Below are 21,022 nucleotides of genomic sequence, written 5' to 3' on the forward strand. Positions count from 1 at the left end.
AAAGCTGTTCATGTATTTTGTGGTCTTGTCTCTAATTGCCCTGTTATTGTTTCCAAGAAGTGATGGCTTGAACGATATAATAGCCAAATTGAATGAGATCAGCAGTGATTATGCCAGTGCTACTGGAGTGTGGGTGGTTGATTATTTTCTCTGCTCATACTCTGGATGCAAGTGTATTTCGACCAGACATCTTCCTTCTTTTTACTTTAAAACCTCTTACTGGTTTTTCAGTTTTTAAGAACCATTTCAGCAGAGTTAGAATTTAGAGAATTGATGGGATGTAAATTCAGGAAGTGATGGGATGTAATTTTCTATGGAATAAAAACTGAGCATTAATCTGTTGGAGCTATGATGAAATTATTAAACAGCAGTAGCTGGGGATTCATATACAGTATACATTATGTGCCTAGGCAGTTGGTGCACTACCTATATATCTACTGTACATATATCTGCATCGTGTACAGATGTGTGAGCTGTCAACAAAAAGTGGGAGGTCTAGCATAAGTCTTAGTCTTGTGGTAGAACAAGTTTCTCATATGTTATTACTATAGAAGTAGGATATTGTGATTAGTACTTAGTCAGGTCTTTGTTCATTTAGGCCAGGGATCTTGGAGTTAGCATACAGAGCCAGAAACTATACAGAAATTCAATAACTTGGATAGATGCCTGGGAAGAGTTGTGATCTTTGCAGTGCTTTGAAAGCTTTCCTGTTTTCTAACGCTTTTTTTCTAACATTTTTCTAACTACAGTGTTGGAAAACCTAATGCTATGTTGGTTGACTTACTATGTGATACATCACATACTGTAGATGCAAAGTGCTCTTTTACTGTAGTGTTCATGCACCCATAATGCTCTGTACCTTGAGGCTGGTTTACAGTAGATTTCTACAGAAGCAAGTTTCTGTATCTGTTTCAGAAAGTAATTTATTTGTGCTTGTCTAGTGTCTATGTTATAGACCACTGATGCCAAAGAGGAAGCAAGCATACTTGCAAGTTTTTTGTTACATTAAAAATATATATATATATTTTATGCCCCCTAGAGGACATGTCAAGTTATGTGCAACTTTTGGCAGCTATGTCACCGCCTACGTGAAACAGCCTCATGTTCACAGACTCACAGACATTAAATTATCTCTAAACATCCTTGATTGAAAGCGATCCTTCATTGCATCTCCTTAAGATGCTCATCTCTGGGAGCCCCTATTTCTGTCATGTCACTGGCATTGTATTGACAAGTGTTTCAATACCAGGTGTCGAGAGTACAGGCTGTTTCAAATTATTCACACATACGAGCCGAGCACCCACATTCCCTGACAGGAACACAGCTGTGGACATTTTGCCTTGCCAGAGACAGGCTTGTCAGATCTACACTGTGCTGGAAAATCCACAGGATTGCCTTGGACAGTATGAAGGGACACTGATAGGGAGAGGATGACATTAGCAGTAGCTGTCCTTTAGAGGTAATCTGCTGCATGAAAATGGTGTGCAGATTAAGAGGGACACATGTGAATATCACAGGCCAAATGCAGAGGTTCACCAATAACAGTTGTTTTTTTCTGATCTTCAGTACTAATGTGAAGTCCATATAATTCAGTAATACTGTTTCAGAAAATACCAAACTATGACAGTCTAAATATTCCTTTAGACAAAAATCACCCTTTAATATTACACTTTAAACATACTAGAGTACAGTCACAATTCTACTCACTGCATTTATGAGTGACTAAGAATTACACGTACAATACTAGAATTTGGAGAAAGTAGAGTCGGCTCTGCTTTGTTATTGTGTTGGTGCTGATTCTATCTGCATGCATAATTGTATCAGCAGCTGCAGTCACGCTGCTTAGAGCTTTGCAACCAGGGAAATCCTGCATTGCCCCTCCCCTCATTCATTCTGTCTGGTTACAGGGCTTCCCTAACGTCATGGCTGAGAAAAAATGAGGGTTTGTGTATTTGAGAAAGAGGTTATATGCCTGCATGGAGAAGTGCGGTGTGCTGTAAGGGTGGTCTTAAGATAGGAACAATGCATTTTCAAATGTCTCAATTTCCGTAATGTCTCCATCCCTTAATTTTCACAAATGGTGCTTAATACCTTTAGTATCTCAACCTTAGCCATTTTTCCCCAGCAGAACTCCCTTCTTGTTCCTCAATATCTTTTTCAATACCACATCCGCATTCAATTTCTCTGTGTTCTGTTCACCACTTCCACCATTCCACCTACATCACCATTCCCCATTTTTCACTTGCTCTATCTCATTTCTTTCTTCTACCCTCCCCCTCTTTCTCTCCAACACTCCTGTTCTCCAGTTTCCATCCAATTGAATAGTGAAAGCTGACAGAATCTATTCCATTCAAGAGCTGTACCTCTTGGTTCCCTCTGGCACTGCTGAAAGGCATCTCCATTTTGATCATTTACCACTCATACTAATTCTTCCTTCCACATAACCCTGTCTTTGGACCCACATTGTCTGGACAGACAGGCAGGCAGACACACACACGAATGCACACAAACACACACGCACACAGAAAACATGAAAAACAATCCAGTGACTTTGAAATTCAGCCCCAGCAATGGCCAGTATTTTAAAGCTTTAGGGCTCAGTGCTTTCAACAATATAGCCAGATCTGATGATCTCAGAGATATCACAGTGCAGTGTATTATAAACCAGGAGTGCTGCCAATAGTCTACAAACAGCTTCCTATATCTCTTTTTATGGTACAAACAAAATCTACCTTAATCGCTATATAAATTATCCATATCTGAATACATATTGTCCAGAAACCATCATATATGTGTATCATATATAATGCATCAAAGATAAATGTCCCCACCCCTGAATTGAATTTCTTTGTAAAATGCTGGGCAATTATATTTAATTTCATTAAATAAATCAAACCACTTACTTATACCTGTCAGAGGAGCAAACACATTAATATAGCAAACACAAACCTGTAGTTCCCTTAGCTTGTACATGTTTTTTCTAGTCCTATATCTGCCTAAGGCGATGATATTGAGCTGTGCTAATTGGTCTCACTTTCACAGAAAGATATGCTGGTGGGTGTAGAGCTGCACATCCACGTACACAAAACACAAACGCACAGAGAGAAGGGTGCTGCATAGAGAGCATGTCTAGCTCTATAGGGGAGGGCAGTAACTGTAAAGAAAGAGCAAAAGAAAGCTAAAAGGGGATCAGAATCATTTTTAATTGATTATCTCTCTCCCACTTGTTGTCACACTGATAGTTGAACACATTTGCATTGGGTACATTCTGACTCACCCACACATGTACTCTATCTGTTTCTCTTTCAATCTGTCTCTTGATTTTTTCAGGCTTTTCCTCTCCTTTTCACACATGCAAACACATTTGTGCACAGAGGCTGTATACAGAGAAAAGTATACAGACATACTGCACACTTAGATGGGAGGATTTAAAGTGTTTGCTGGTGGGCTTCAGCTCAGACTATTGGCACACTTAATGAAACTGAATTTTATTCAGTACATTTGAGGCTATGATAGTTTATTTCAAAACAGTGTTTTTTTTTTTTTTTTAGATGGTCTTGACTAATTCCCACCCACTGGACTGCTCTCGCCTATCATTCAACAGCACCAACCGGAAAGGGTGAAGGCTAACGTGCTTTCTTCAAGACACGTGAAGCCAGCCATACACATCTTTTTGAACTGCTGCTCATGCTGCATCACATGGCAGCTTAACACCCTCAGAGGAAATCGCTATCTGTTGTCTTCCACATATATGTGCTCACAGACACCCACAATTGGCTAGTACTGCTGTGATTGACAGGGAAGAGAGTATGCCGTACCTCACACCTAGAGATCACAGCCAAGTTTGCTCTCATCATCGGAATTCAAACTCATAATCTCCAGAAGATAGGGTGAATGCTTTTCTGTTGCACCACTCAAGAAGCCCTCAGCAGAGTATTTTTTGAGCATCTTCTTTTTTTGCAAAAAAAAAAAAACAAAACAAAAAACAACTGTTTTCAAAACTATACTCTCAATGACTATGTTTACATGGACAGCAGTAATTTAATTATTGACCTTATTCTGAATAAGACAATATTGTGATTAAAGTGTTTACATGAGTCGCGTTTAGAATATTCCTTTCATGTTCCTGTTTTACATGTTATAGAACATAGATCGATTAACAGCACACATCAATATGTCCCCACGCCACGCTGTCGACGTTCCCTCCAGAATTTCACGTATCAATATACAGTTCGTCTTCGTTATGGTACCGTATACAGTTTTGAGTGTTTCCTTTTAAATTTTACAAAAGCTTCAAGTGCAGTTAATTATTTGTCATGCTACATGTGCAAATAGACGACTGCTTAAAGCCGTGGATTGAGTCTGATATCGCGTACTTACCTACTATATAGTAGCCGAAAAACATGTATTTCACCTTCTATACAGTAGGTAAGTACGCGGTTTCGGACGCAGCTGTGCTCTCTTTTTTGTCGTTAAACGGTTCAGCACTGCTGTGTGTGTGTGTGTGTATGTGTCCTGTCGCAAAATGTTGTGAAAACTCCCACACGATGTTAATAGTGTGATTAAGGTGTGTACATGTCTATAATGCACTTCGATAATGCGACTAAAACAGGAATACTCCACATGTTTTAATTCAATTAGTGTTTACTTATAGTATGACTTTAGTTGGATTAAGGTAATAAATAATCACTGTTTACATGATAATTTCTTAATCGGGTTAATATCGGATTATAGGTGTCCATGTAAACGTACTGTATTTTGTACGGTCTAAAATGCTGGTACGCTTGTGGACTACATTTTTAAGCTCCTTTCATAATATGTTTGTGGACTATCCTCTTCAGTTTAGATTTCAGTTTTTAAATCTAGAGATTCATTGCTAAATGGCCATTGCTTAACACTGGTTGTTTTTTGGCAAAATGTTGGCTATTGAAGGGTAAAAAATATTTCTGGAGTTTAATCTGAGCTCCACACACACACACACACACACACACTCACACACACTCACAAAGTAGGTGTGAGCAACCCAGAAATCACTCCATTGGCCATGCTAGTGTGAGGCTTCATTGTAGCAGAATAAGAAATAAGAAGGCAGAGCAGACTCACAGAAAACACACACACTACAGACCATTTTCTACCTCTCAAACCATTTGAAAGCTCTCCATCCATTGAGCACCTGATCATCTCAGACCTACATCAGAGGGTTAAACAAAACTCCACAATCCACAATAATTCATTTTCAATCGACATTCAACAACAATGTATTATAGTTCTTACTCATTGGCGCTATCAGATAACTACTTGCAAAATTACAATGAAGGAACAGGACACAGTAGATGCTGAACAGTACTTTAAATGCAAATAAGGGTGAGCTTGTTCTATATATTCCCTGAGGATGATGAACAGAAACTGGACAAACTTTCTAATCCTTGTGTGTATCTTCACCTCTCATTGTATTGTTTAAATAATAATATAAATCATAAATACCTATATAATTGTCCAATTCAGTTGCTTGCTACACAGCTGTCAGGTAAATACAGCCTGTCTGTACCTAACACAGGGTTGTCCTGGTGTAGCATAATGTTGCAGATAAGGAGATTAGAGTGTCTATATTCAATTTAATGAGCATGTCTGCACATACAATTTATTCACCCACACTGCGGCTCACATCATTAAAAAGAACAAGGACTGGTGGTGTTAAGTATTGTGTGTGTGTATGTGTATTTTATTCAATTTCTGTTAGCCCATTTGTGTAGTACTGATCTTTATAGATGCTTTGTATAGATGCTTTGTTATCATTTATTGCAATCTGGTCACATGCCTTTTCACAAAATTCAGAGACAAGTCACAATACACTGCATAGCATATAGCAGAAATAGCATCAAAGCATCATGAAGCATCTGCAGCTCCATTAAAGTGTGTTATTGAGTTTGTAAGAGATGCACTAGTGCTATAATTAGATCAGTGTAAGGAGTCTTCACTCCTGTTTCCTTATACGGTAAAAACGCAAGCTGGTTATACTCCACTGCGTTTCAATCTCATCCACCTCATCACTCTGATGATTTATCATATGGAGGGTATTTATTAAATGTAGGAGAAGAGGGAAATAATAATGTGTGTATGTGGTAAGGAATAAGCCACTGCAGTAAACAGCAGCCACTTCGAGATCTTTTCTTAGAAACTCTTTCTGTGCTTCAGTCCTGTTAGAATCATGGCTTGCTGTCATTTTCTCAAGGTACGCCCACCACAGATGCATGGACGGAGGAAGTTCTTTGCAGTATGCAGGCAGATGATTGTACTATTTATGCCTGAGAATGTTTTAATCAGGCATGCAACGGTCACAAACTTATTCCTGGTGGTCTTTGTTATTTAAAAAGTCCTTCATCTTTTTATTGACAGTCAGCAAACATAGAGATGCATGGCAATCATTTTCAGTCATAGGAGAAATCGAGAGTCTGTGTAGGTCTTCATGAAAATGTGGTGCATGTTTGCATCACCATAGCAACTAGTGCAAGTGCCAGAGAGCCAACTTTTGCGCTGTTCAAAGTGTGCTTAAGATATTCATGTCTCTGTTTACTACTCCCTCCCTCTTGTTTCTCAGAAGTGGTGGTTCTCAGAAGCCAACCATAAACCAGGCTTCAGAGGAATCAAACAAAAAACATGGGCAGACATGAGTTAATAAACACTCACCTCCACAACTAGAAAAGTGCTGTGTGTCATCTACATAAATACCACCAAGATATAATGCATTCATATGACTGATGCTTAAAGGATTTGAGGTTGTTATGCAGTGCATCCATATTCTGATTCACAAACCCAGCTGTACAGTCTTCAGTACTGACTGGCAGACATATGGAGTGAAGGAGTAATCAGGAGAACATGCATCTTTTTTTTTTCTTTTTTACAGCGATGTAAATGCGTAAGTGAAGTGAGAGAGGGAGGAGTGTTTATAAGAGTCAGTGTGCATGTACACGGGTGTCACCACATTTGACATTTGCAGAATAATTTATGTAACCACACAGGACTGATGAATGTTTTCAATGCAGATATACCGTATGCGTATGTATGTTTGTTTTGTGTGCACATTTGTGTCTGTTAACAGGAGGCTAAACTATATCACCTAAAATGTCATTGGCGTGCATGCTGTCTGATGTTTTTTAATTTTATTGTATACACAAGGAAGACCACCCTGCATTACTTGCCTGTTGTGCACCTCCCATACGCTACTAATACATGCCTCTTGTTTAAGAGGCTGATGCTACTTACTGATGTGTACAGGTAGCCTTCACTGTTCATAGCCAGGTACAGTTTGGTCTGGACACCCTGGATGGCTACTACTCGCAGACCCACTGGGATGAGGTTGAACATAGCTATACAAGAGACAGAGAGACAGAGGCATTAACTAATTTACATAAAGAACGATTAAAAATAGCACACTTCCAACAGTACAGTCTGTGTCCATGTAGCTCTCAGTACAGAAGTGTTCAGGAGGCTGTAACACATAAACAGCCTGAGTAATTATCAAGTGCTGACATCCATATTGACATTCAGCTCATGGAAGGCTACATGCCCACTCATATAAACAGTAAACAAGATATTTTACCAAATGTTTCTCCGCATCATATTCCCACGAGTTTGTGTACAGTACAGTGGTACAGGTCTGTTCATCAAATCTTTCCGGTTCATTTAATCTGCATTGATTATGTACAGAGGACAGCAAAAATTTAACATATCCTTTGGTCAACAACAAAAGCAAAAAGATATTTGGTTTCACAGATGTTACTGTATAATCACAATTAGAAATAAGCATCAAAATGATGTAATAATAAACAAACATTCTCTAATAACTTTACAACCCTTTATCACCCTTCATAATTCCCTCCAACATTTTTTGTATCCTCCTTCTTAACACAACCTACACACATACTTCCTTACATATCTGTTCTAACTCTACCAGATTGTTTGCCAAGTTTTTACTTTTTTATGACATCTGTTATACTGTAACACTGCCATGTGTCATATAGCGAGTCATGGCAAAAGTCCTTTTCAAAATAGTTTTCTGTTGATTTTGACTTCATGTTGTAGTTGAACATAATTTTTTTTATTTATTTATTTTTTTTTTAAAGAAGTTGGAATTGTTGATGTGTTATGTGTGATGTGCCTACGAAATCTGTCCAAAATTATTTTCTTCCTTTTTATTCAAATATATTTCTTATAACCCTAGTAAAATAACTGCTTTATCGCATTTAAATAGAATTTAATTCACTTTACATTTGGCAAAGTGTTTTGTAAACATACTGAACTCAGATCCTAACAAGTATAGTTGTGCTCATCAATTTACATACCCCTTGCAGAATCTGCAAAATGTTAATAATTTAAAAACATTCAAATAAAAGGGATCACCAAACATCAAAACAGTCAGTGATCATCCAGGAAACAACACACAGTATTAAGAATCAAGGGTATGCAAACTTTTGAACTGGTTCCTTTGTGTACATTCAGTTATTATTGTGTCTTGTGAACTGTTAAAGGCAACTTGAGTAAACACTTTCGACTATAAAAATGTATTATATTTATTATTTAGTTTTTAGAGTTATTGTACATGTTTCAATTTAAATTGAGCCTAATATGTGAATAACTGAATTATGTTCTTAAATTTCTACTGAAGGGGTCCATGGAAAATATTGTCCACTTAAGAGGGTCCCCCTGCTTGAGTGAGACTTCAATATCAAAATATTAATATAAAAATAAAAACAACTAAAATGTATTATTATTTGCCATGACAGTGTACCTTTTTAACTGCCCCTTTAAAACAATATTATTCAGAGCCAACTTGTAGGTAAGGCTAATCCTTAGTACTTCAGTACGTAATAGCACTGTCCCACCAACAAGCCACAGTGATGAAGCAGCTAATTAAACCAAATTGATGCAGTCTGACAAGACATCAGCAGAAGAGATGAACAAAGCCAAGGCAATCAGGATTAGAAATAGGCCTAACGTAACACCAAGCAGAAAACAGCTGCTCCATAGAAAATGGGAGCCAAATGTTATGCTGGTTTCAGTTACAGTGCAGGATACATTTACAGTACATTTCCATCCATCCATTTTCCATACTGATAATCCTACACAGGCTCACTGGGAGTCGGGAGCCTATCCCAGGGAACTCGGGGTACAAGGCAGGAGAAACTCTGGATGGGGTGCCAATCTATGTGTGTCCAGGGCACAATCACACACACATTCACACACTCCGTACAATTTGGAAAATTTGGAAAATGCCAATCAGACTCATGAGTGGGGGAGGGAACCGGAGTACCTGGAGGAAGCCCCTGGAGCATGGGAAGAACATGCAAGTGCGGCACACACAGGGAGGAGGTGGGATTTGAGCCCCCAAACCCAGAGGTGTGAAGCAAACCTTTTAACGACTATGCCATCGTGACCATGAGCCCTGCTGGAGCTCTGCCTGCCTGGAATCACTGAAACTGCCAAATTGCCTTGCACCTTTGTCTGTCTCCCTTGCCATGAGCCAAAAAGCTAACAATCTCTCCCTTTCACACCGTCTCCATGTGCCAGGGGGGAAAGTAGAGCAGCCAGCTACCCAAGGCTGTGCTGGCATGCAGAGAACATTCAACGACTGACATCAGCTTCTGAGAAATAAGAACACATTACCATGTGTGCCTAATATGGATTATATAACATTCTAACCTATGAGCTTTATATAACAGAAATAACATCTTTGCTCTGGTCTCATGTGCCATTAATTGTTTCTCCTTGAACTCTCAAAAACCACCACAGCACAATAGTTAATGTATTCATGATTGAAAAAGCGTGAAAGCGCGAATCTCATTGGTCGGTGGAAGTTTTTGAAGCGGCACACCAAAAAAAAAACCTTTAAAAAAATTTGACGCTTTGACGCTACGTGTTTTACGCCTGGGTGTGAACACTCTCATTGGGGTATTAAACGGACCGTTCTCCCGCTGTGGAAATCGTCCCGGTGTGAACGGGCCTTCACCCTAACTATATTTTCTTGGCACAAGCTTTTATATTACATATACTATGTACATGTATATTGTAGTACTGTACACAACATATTTTGTAATATTTGGTGAATTTCTCCTAACATTCTGACAGCTGTCAATAAAAATATTTTTTCTATTTGCTTGTCAGTAATTTATGTCAATTCAGAAATGTCTGCTCTTACACTAGCATTCAGGCATTCTGGACAAGGATGAAGCTTTGGAGAGAACAGTGATGGGACTGTTGGTTTTGAATGATGAATTTCATCTCATTTCTGCTCACTTTTTTTTTTTTTTTTAAATAAAGTTCAACAATGCACTAATCAAGTTAAGGATAAAGCGGATAATTTTAGATTAATTACAAATAAATAGTCTTTTTCAGGACCACACCCATCGGTTCATCTCTTATGTCTCCTCTCTGTAGCAGCAGTTCATGTTGGGTTGCACCCGGCATTTATTTCCCCATAGCTTTCATCAGAGAGATGAACAGAACTGGTTAATATTTGATGCGGAGCGATGACTTCAGCAGTGCTGCTCTTACACACTGTGGCTGCATGCAGCAGCTCTACCCAGGCTACTGTTAGGGCAATTGGGTGGAGCTCTTCCCCCTTTTCAGCCTCAACCTGCTTCACTAATCCCACATCAAGAGCCTGTCTCAGCTGTGCTGAGCTCCACCTGCAGAGATCACTCATCTGTCTGGCCTGCCCTTTAGAGAGGCGAATCTCCCTGGACTGGGGAAGGGGGAGACATTCTCAAAAATGAATGAGCTATATAGGGTGTGGTTGTTTCATAGCAGCAGTTTCTAGCTAGCACTGACTGCTCTCATTCTGAATTACTTATACATTTACAGCATTTGGCAGGCAATCTTATCCAGGGCAACTTACAGAAGTGCTTTATAGTATCCATCAAACACATGCAAGTACAAACAAATCAGAGTCTAAGAATATTATCAAGCTGGAAACCCAGGTAAAAGGGGGTTAGTACTATAAGTTAGCACAGCAACAAAACCAGTACAAGTCAAGGTTTTTATTTTAATACAAAAATACAAAATACAACATGCAATAAACCTCACACACATACACACCACAGAGACGCAGGTGTATCTCTTTCTGGAGGGATTGCTATGGCTTTGCTTGTGGGGGATTTAGAAGAGAGAGTCAATTACCTGCAGCTAATAGAGCACCTGAGCACAAATTCAGCAGGATCTCCAAAGAGCAAGTAGAAAAGAAAACCGCCACATGCTTCCTCCTGTACCTCAGAAAAGCATCTACAAAGAAACAGCTAAGGGATATGACACACTAGTCCTATATCTCCAACACTATATTTGAATAAATCAGAACTGGACTGATTTCAAAATCTATAATAGCCCCACCACACATGATTACAAATAATGTTAAGTCTAGAACCCTTAACTTTTGGCACTATCCCCGTCTTTTTCAGATACACCAATCAGTCATAACATTAAAACCACTGACAGGTGACATGAATAACATTGATTATCTCGTTACAATGGCACCTGTCAAGGGGTGAGATATATTAGGCAGCAAGTCAACAGTTGGAGCAGGAAAAATGGGCAAGCGTAAGGATTTGAGCGACTTTGAAAAGGACCAAATTGTGATGACTAGATGACTGTATCAGAGCATCTCCAAAATAGTTAATATCTATCAAAACTGGTCCAAGGAAGGTCAACTGGTGAACCGACAACAGGGTAATGGGTGCACAAGGCTCAATGATGTGTGTGGGGAGCAAAGACTAGCCCATCTGATCCGATCCCACAGAAAAGCTACTGTAGCACAAAATACTGAAAAAGTTAATGCTGACTATGGTAGATAAATGAATCAATTAGAGAAAGGCGTTGGAACACACAGTGTATCACGGCTTGTTGCGTATGGGACTGCATAGCCACAGACCAGTCAGAATGCCCATGTTGACCCCTGTCCACTGCTGAAAGCGCCTACAATGGGCACGTCAGCATCAGAAATGGACCATGGAGCAATACAAGTGTATGGCCTGGTCTGATGAATCACCTTTTCAAAAGATGGCACCAGTATGCACTATGAGAACAGGGCAAGCCAGCAGAGGCAGTGTGATGCTCTGGGCAATGTTCTGCTGGGAAACCTTGCATCCTGGCATTCATGTGGATTTTACTTTGACACATGCCACCTACTGTAGCTAAACATTGTTGCAGATGAAGTACACCCCTTCATGGCAACGGTATTCCCTAATAGCAGTGGCCTCTATTAGAAAGATAATGCGCCTTGCCACACTGCAAAAATTGTTCAGAAATAATTTGAGCAGCATGACAAAGAGTTCAAGGTGTTGATTTGACGTCCAAATTCCACAAATTGCAATCCGATCCAGCATCTGTGGGATGTTCTGGAAAAAAAAGTCCGATCCATGGTGACCCCACCTCGCAACTTACAGGACTTAAAGGATCTGCTGCTAATATATTGGTGCCAGATGCCACAGCACACCTTCAGAGGTCTTGTGGAGTCCATGCCTCAAACAGTCAGAGCTGTTTTGGCAGAAAAGGGGGACCAACACAATTATTTAGCAGGTGGTTTGAATGTTATGGCTGATCAGTGTGTATGACCTCTAACAACAGAGATAAGATAGATGTAGAAACCAACATTACAAATGGTGAAAAATACAAGTTGGAGGGTTCCTCTGAGGGAACACTTAAATATTGAATCAGACAGGGTTCCAATTTGACTACCAAAGTAACCAAAGAACCTCTGACGTCCCCTTTTACAAATATACTGTACATTTAGACAATAAATTAACTTCAAACACACTGTATTTTGTATAGTGCATATTTTAATCACGTTTTATCTTCTGTTGTGCGTGTTGTTAATTTTTATTTTATTTATTTATTTACAGTTCCCTCACAAAGTATTGGAGCAGCAAGGCCAATTCTATTGTTTTTGCTATACATTGAAGACATTTCTGAAGATCAAAAGATGAATGAGACAATAGACCAGAATTTCAACTTTCATTTCCTCATAGTTACATCTAGATGTGTTAAACAACTTAGAACATGGCACCTTTTGTTTGAACCTACCCATTTTTCCGGGTGATCAAAAATAATGTAAACTATGAACGATAGGTGTCACTGGCTTCATGCAGTTATTGCCAGCAAGATATATGCAACCAAATAATAAGTGTTTTATACTTTTTGCTCGTATAAAAAATTGGGTGGTTAGCCACCAAAGGTGCCATGTTTTAAGTTGTTTAATACTTCTAGATGTAAATATCAGGAAATGAAAGCTTAAATTCTGACCCATCTTCTCATATTCACCTTGGGATCTCAAACCAAAATGTCTGCAATGTACAGCGAAAACAATAGAATTGGCCTTGCTGTTCCAATACTTTCAAAGACGATGGTATTATTTATTTATTTGTTTCTTTGTTTGTTTATTTATGTCACTTTGTTAGTAAACGTTAATTAGGGACAGACCTTTTAACATATGAGAGCGAAAAAACTGACATCAGAAAAGGTGAAAAAGACAAGTTAACACTAATTGGATTTCAGATTAACAGAAGGAAAGGCCTCTAGTCCAGACACATTGATTGGAAATCGAATTAAGTTCTCAGTAGAAAGAAACATAATGCAATAAAGCAGACAAACATGGCATTTAGTGACCAAGATGAGTGTTTGCTCTACTCCAAACACAAATCTAATCAGAGCTAAGGATGGAAACAGCTGACTTTCAGGAAGATTTCTTTTCACTCTTTATGTTCATTCAACATTCACTGGTTCAACTCATATAACCCTGGTTTTACCTATTCTGATGAAATAGATTGCTGGAGACCATGAACAAGATGTAATTGTTCAAATATAGGATTGCTTATTCATAAATACAATGCATTGTACAAACTAATTTAGGATTATTTAATTGAAAATCACTCATTTTAGCTGAAAATGAATTTGAAATGCTTTCTTAAAATACAAGCCCAATTCCAAAAAAGTTGGGATGCTGTGTGCAATGTAAATAAATGTAAATAAAAACAGAATGCAATGATTTGCAAATGTCATAAACCCATATGTTATTCACAATAGAACATAGAAAACAGACAAAATGTTTAAACTGAGGAAATGTACCATTTTAAGAAAAAAATAAGGTCATTTTGAATTTGATGGCCGCAACACGTCTCAAAAAAGTTGGGACGGGGGCAACAAAAGGTAGCAAGTAAACAAAAGTAAGTGTTACTAAAAAGAAACAGCTGGAGGAACATTTTTTCAACTAATTAGGTTAATGGCCAACAGGTCAGTAACATGATTGGGTATAAAAAGAGTATCTTAGAGAGGCAGAGTCTCTCAGAAATAAAGCTGGCATGGAATCTGGATAGAAGAATATCTTGCTCTAAAAGCTGTATATACTTTTCAGAATTGATGGTGCCTTTCCAGATGTGCAAGCTACCCATTCCATAGGCACTAATGCACCCCCATACCATCACAGATGTAGGCTTTTGAACTGAGTGCTGATTAAAATCCGGATTGTCCCTCTCCTCTTTAGTCCTTTAGTTTAGAGTAGTGGTTCCCAAAGTAGGGGTCACAAGACAACATGATTTCCAGAAATCAAATAATATTTTAAAACGATTAGAAATAGTATATTTTAGCCATAATTCTAACAAAAGATACAATAGTAATTAAATTAAAAAATAAAACCATGCAAATAAAATTTTCCTTGTCTCCTCATGACCCCGGAGGTAATTAGACAGATTAATGACATATTAGCATCAGCATCAGTTGCAGCAGGTCAATTTATGAAACAGCTCAAGAACAATATGACTGGATAAAATCACCATTCACTGTAACGAGGGCAAATCATCTGACATCCGACTTGGAGGATGCACTGGTTGAACTGTCAAGCGACCGAACATTAAAGACAGGGTTTAATTCCAAGACGCTGGCTGAGTTTGGGATTTCAATTAAGAGGGAATACCCACAGTTATCCAAGGCCGCTATGGATGTACTGATGCCGTTTGGCACTACCTACTTGTGCGAAAAGACTTTCTCGGCACTCACGTACCTTAAAAATAAATACATATTGCGATTGAACATAGAGGATGATCTCCGAGTGGCGGTCTCCAAAATTAAACCAAGAATGGACTTGCTGTGTTGCAAGCATTGTGCACACCCATCTCATTAGGTGAGGTTAACACTGAAATGAAAGTAATGTCTAAATTAGGCTACTTTTAAATAATATTATAGTTGTTAGGCTATTGTGTTCTGTTGTGTTGTTGTCATTATGCTGTTTGGGTAAGCCAATTACATTTGTATACTTTAACCACCTCTGAGGATAGTGGTGGGGAGTTGCGAGTCACTGGCACCGTAATTTTGGGGCTTGTGGGCTGAAAAGCTTTAGAGGATGTGGCGTCCATGGTTTCCAAAAGGAATTTAAAATTTCGATTCGTCTGACCACAGAATAGTTTTCCACTTTGTCTCAGTCCATTTTAAATGAACTTCGGCCTAGAGATGTTGGCAGCGTTTCTGGATCATGTTCACATATGGCTTCTTCTTTGCATGATGGAGCTTTAACCAGCATTTGTGGATGGCACGGCGAACTGTGTTCACAGACAATGAGTTCTGGAGGTGTTTCTGAGCCCATGCAGTGATTTCCATTACAGAATCATGCCTGTTTTTAATGCAGTGCCGCCTGAGGGCCCAAAGATCACGGGCATGCAATATTGATTTTCACCCTTGTCCCTTATGCACAGAGATTTCTCAAGATTCTCAGAACCTTTTGATGAGATTATGTACTGTAGATGATGAGATATTCATAGTCTTCGCAATTTTACGTTGAGGAACATTATTCTGAAATTGTTCCACAATTTGTAGACACAGTTTTTTGCAGATTGTTGAACCGCTACCCATCTTTACTTCTGAAAGACTCTGCCTCTCTAAGATACTCTTTTTATACCCAATCATCTTACTGACCTGTTGCCAATTTACCTCCAGCTGTTTCTTTTTAGTAACATTTACTTTTCCAGCCTTTTGTTGCCCCAGTTTTGCAACCGTCAAGTTCAAAATTACCTTATTTTCCTTAAAATGGTACATTTTTTCAGTTTAAATATTTGATGTTTTCTATGTTCTGTTTTGAATAACATGGGTTTATGAGATTTGCAAATCATTTCATTCTGCTTTTATTTACATTTCTCTACATTTCACACAGCGTCCCAACTTTTTTGGAATCAGGGTTGTAGAAATTCTGCTCAGAAAAAAAAACCCAAAAACACCATCTGACTGGGCCATTTTTAAAACCATCAGTAATACACTTGCATTTCTTTCAGTGTTACTTCATCAAAAAACTTATTTAATACCTGTAAAAAAAAAACCCAATAAAATTGATATATACTGATGTTTGCTAGCTGAAGTATATAAATATTATCCAACTAGAAATAGATGCTAGTGCATCCTATAGCACACTAGTCAGTTAGCTTACTAGCTACAGTCTGTACTCTAGCAGGCTGTGTATACTGGTTGTCAAGCATTAATGTTAAAAATATATGATAGTATTTTCTAAATAGTATATTCACATTTGTTCTTGGAATCATCAACCTTGTCAGGGTGAGACCTTTTAAATGGTATTAACCCTAAGACCAGTCTTGTGGGCTAGGTGAATTCACCTTTAGTCATCAAATCAGACACCCAAAGGAACCAGCTTCCTGTAATGTATACAGATTTGTATCATACTTGGAAGCATCAACTCGGTTAATGTTAGCTGCCATTAGGAGGCTTTTTATGTGCTCTTTAGTTTTATAACCAGCTTTGGAGGCCAGACACTTTTACATTCATGCTTGAAACAGATACTGCAATGAACAAGCTTCTTGTAAGGCACACATCATCTAAAATGGTCTTTGGCTTGCCGATCAGACTGTCGGTGTGCTTGCATTTCTGATCAAGCATAGAAGAATCTCCCTTAAGTTCATTGAAATGTATTTCAGCATCTATCTTAAATGTTAAGTGTAGTAATTACATTATCATGATGAACTAATTAACCAGTTAACTCAAGCAGTGCCAGTTGACTAACATTAGTGACTAACATTAAAAAGAGAGCTAACTACCAATCTTGTTGTTAGCCAGTTAAGTAATATAGGAGAGCACTAGAACACAGAAACCTATTAACAGTTACCTAATATTTAAATGTTTCTGGTTCTTTTACTGATGAATGTTTAGCTATTTTTACATGGCTATAGTTGATTTGTTTTCTAAGAACATTTTAGAAAATAGATGCAGGCCAGCAGCTTTGTCAAGGTTTTTTTTTTTTTTTTATGGCCCAGTCAGATTGGCTTTCATTGTATTTTCAGAGGTGATACAAAGCCATATGGTTGGCATTGATCTTTAGTGATGGCTTGCAGTCCCAAATGGCCAACTTGCAGTAATTACTTGTGCATGCCCCTGAGATCCACAAGGGTCGTGGCTGTTCTGTTTCTTGTTCTGGGGTTTGAAATGGTGTTGATATGTGTCCTCTGTGCCCGGATTTCTCATCTGCAGTCCTGGAGTCCCACTGCCACATAGAGTTTCAAGTGTTGGGAGCAGGAAAAAGTAAGAACTCCGTTGGGTGAGCCTCCAGTACTGAATTTAAGGATCCATGCTCTATGTTTATAGCCTGCATTAATATATTCCTGCATTAACCAAAACCTTTTCTGATATTCACAAGGACCTATTATAGCAGATATGATTAAACAGCGGAGAGCCACATGATGGATGTGACATCAAAACTAACTTTATAGAATAATATATTCAAATGTGTTTAGAAGTGGCTTTTGTCATTAATTGTACTTATCATTAAGCACCATTAATGTTGCATCTATAAAACAGGTGACTAAATAGAGCATGTTTTATTAACTAATTTAATCTATAGGTTACATCCTTTGATATGCAACTACAGTACAGCATAGACATATCCAATTTTGCCACGTCATTCATATTTGTCAGTGTGATCTTCTGTTTTGGTGAAGGGACTAATCCAAAAATATTTGGGCATTGTTATTGAACAAGTGATTGTTATTTTATCTGTATACCACAGGATATCAGAGTTGAAATTAAATAACAAATAGTGCAGACTTTCAGCTTTAATTTGAGACTAGTTTATAAAGAACCAAAAGTAATCGGTCAAACTAACATAGTCATAAATACAAATTTTAATACTTAGTTGCAAATCCTACAGTCAATAACACCAGACACTGGGTTTCTTCCCTGGTGATGCTCTGCCAGGCCTCTTCTGCAGCTGAATTTGGTTCCCGCTTGTCCTGCATGGTGCCTTTCGCATGCTCAATTGTAGTCAGGTCAACTGAGCGACTTGGCCACAAAAAAATCTTGGGTTGCTTTAGAGGTATGCTTTGGGTCATTGTCCATTTGCACTGTGAAGCACCCTCCAATGAGCAGTTCTTATCCTTCTCTATACTCTGCTCTTCCCATAATTCTGGTTCAAGTTCTAATTCCATAGGATGTTGTTGGAACACTAATTTTGAGGTTTACCAATGGTTTACATCTTGTGGTAAACCTTCTTTATTTACAGCGGTAATGTTTTCTCTGGATTGTTGATATCGACACAGATATGCCTACCTCCTGGAAGGTGACCTTAATCTGGCCAACTGTTTTGAAGGGTTTTTTCATTACCAGGACACCTGTAAATAAGCCTTTTCTGGACCTTTAGGTGTTTTTTTTTTTTTGGCTTGATCTTTTTGATGAGTTTGCTTTGGTTTTTCAGCCTAACGATGGCTCGCTTCACTACTAGTGACAGCTCATTAGACTTCATATGGAGAGTTAACAGCAACAAATTGCAAATGCAAATGTCACACTTGAAAACACCTCTATTCATCTCCTCATTTGTACTTGAAATAATTAGGGAATAACACACGCCTGGGCATGGAACAGCTGAGCAGCCAATTATCCAATTACATTTCGTCCCTTAAAAAGTGGGGACTGCACATAGAAAGTGCTGTAATTCCTACAATGTTTAATTGATTTACTTGTAGATAGCATCAAATTAAAGCTGAAAGTATGCACTTCAATTTCAACTCCTATATACTGTGGTAGACAGCTAAAATACCCAATAATTTGTCAATGTCCAAATATTTATGGACTTGAGTGTACGGTATATAGTTCACGTCTGTTATCTATCTAAACTTCTTGTTCCTGCATAACATTACACTTGTTGACAATCCTTGATGAAGGATTCATTTCATGATGAAATGAACTTTCTAACATTGTTATTATTCAAACTAGTCGATCACAATGAGATTTAAAAGTCATTCAGTTTTGCATCACGAGATATAACTGCAATGACTAATAATAATAATAATAATAATAATAATAATAATAATAATAATAAATAGCGATTATCCAGAACAAACATTAAATGTTACAGAATAAGGGTTGTATGTCAGCAAAGAAGGTCGTATATTATCTAATATACCACTTTTCAGACAAAAAAAAATAAAATAAATACTGGCTCTCAGGGATTATAGAACCTAGAAGCAAGTGTGAAAGTCAAAGTCTCCAGAAGAACTGTGGCAGGTTCTCCAAAGTGCTTAGAAAAACTTACCAGCCAACATTCTGAATGTTCAGAAAACTGTATGTGTAAACTGTAATATGTACCTGAGAATACTGACATATTTAAGGCAAAGGTTCATCACACCAAATATAGACTCATGTAGAAAATGTGTCATTCCATTATTTTTAAAGATATCTTTTCTTTACATGTGCCTGAACAGTACTGTATATGAAACATCAAGGTTAATTAATCACTGTGACAGACCCTGAATATTAATATTTACCTCTCTCCACATGATCACACACTAATATTTTAATGAAGAAGAGAACATGAGGATTAAGTAACAAAAACAAATACATTTGGTGCATGTGAGCAGACCCTTATCCCTCAAACACACACTCTCTCTCTCTCACACACACACAGACACACACACACACACACACACACACACACACACACATTCACACCAAGAGGACTAAATTGCTGTTGCTATGGAGACAAAGGCAGCCAGCTCCTAACAATGCTATTTTGGCAGTGTGAGAGATAGAAGCTATCATTTTTCCAACTTCTCCACTCTAGCAACCATGTTTCTGTCTCTCCATATTAGCATTAGCATGTTACATAATTCAATCATTTTCACTCCAGATAAATTGCCCAATCTTGTTCAAGGCTTATAAATAGGGAGTGGCTGATAATGAGGACAGACTTATGCATAAAGCCTCTAGTCATTTAACAAATACATGTAGATCCCATTCATCTCTGTAATATAATGCCTCTGGTAGGTCTAGTAGCTGTAGCCATAATCTAAAGTAAATAACATGGGCTTTAACATAAAGGCAGGTGCTATTTAGTGTTAGTAAAGCAGATTAGTCCAGGTACGAAGTCAGTATGCAATTAGTACTTAATTATAAAACAGCCATAAAACTTGATGAGCTCTACCTTTTAATGTTGTGAGCCTCTGCCTCCTTGTCCTGAGAGGAACAAAATTAAATACCCCATACGGCCATCTAATCTGCTCATAACCCATGTTTAATTGCAGAAGATAAGTGACATCATGGCTCAGGGAGCAACAAAAAAGCATCAGCTCATTTACAGGCTGCAGGATGTCATATCCACTTAGTGGCGATGTGATATAGCACAGATGCCAAACACAGGTGCCACTTGCTTTATGTCTCAGCCTGAGTGGCTCTCCTGTCTCTCATAGGTCACGTTCTGCTTTTGGGAGGCTGACAAAGATAACTGAAAGTGCAAGGAACATGACTCCTGTCAGTAAGGAGATAGCAGTCTTCACACTATTGACTACCCACCCAATGCCTAAGAGCTGAAATCAGCATAGAGCAGAGTGAAGAGTGACTTGGGGTTCTTTTTCTGGCCAATGATGCCTGTTTTATCAGAGTTGATAAAGCACTATGAATCGGTTTTCCAAGCGAATCAATTTTTCACATTTGAGTCATATTTGCAATATTTGCTCTAGACACATTGATCAATCAAAATGTAATGCTGGGTTTC

At 38.2% G+C, this 21,022-nt stretch overlaps 1 protein-coding gene across 5 annotated transcripts in view; it reads right to left on the reverse strand.

Moving 5' to 3' along the window:
- fgf13a (fibroblast growth factor 13a) overlaps window positions 1–21,022 on the reverse strand; it is a 137,865-nt gene that overhangs the window by 10,699 nt on the left and 106,144 nt on the right. For all 5 annotated transcript variants that reach the window (XM_053630850.1, XM_053630853.1, XM_053630852.1 and 2 more), the window contains one exon: window positions 7,264–7,367. In XM_053630850.1, the coding sequence (XP_053486825.1) occupies window positions 7,264–7,367 (104 nt within the window). The remainder of the gene's footprint in view (window positions 1–7,263; window positions 7,368–21,022) is intronic.

Source organism: Ictalurus furcatus, chromosome 8, assembly GCF_023375685.1.
Source record: "Ictalurus furcatus strain D&B chromosome 8, Billie_1.0, whole genome shotgun sequence".
NCBI lineage: Eukaryota > Metazoa > Chordata > Actinopteri > Siluriformes > Ictaluridae > Ictalurus > Ictalurus furcatus.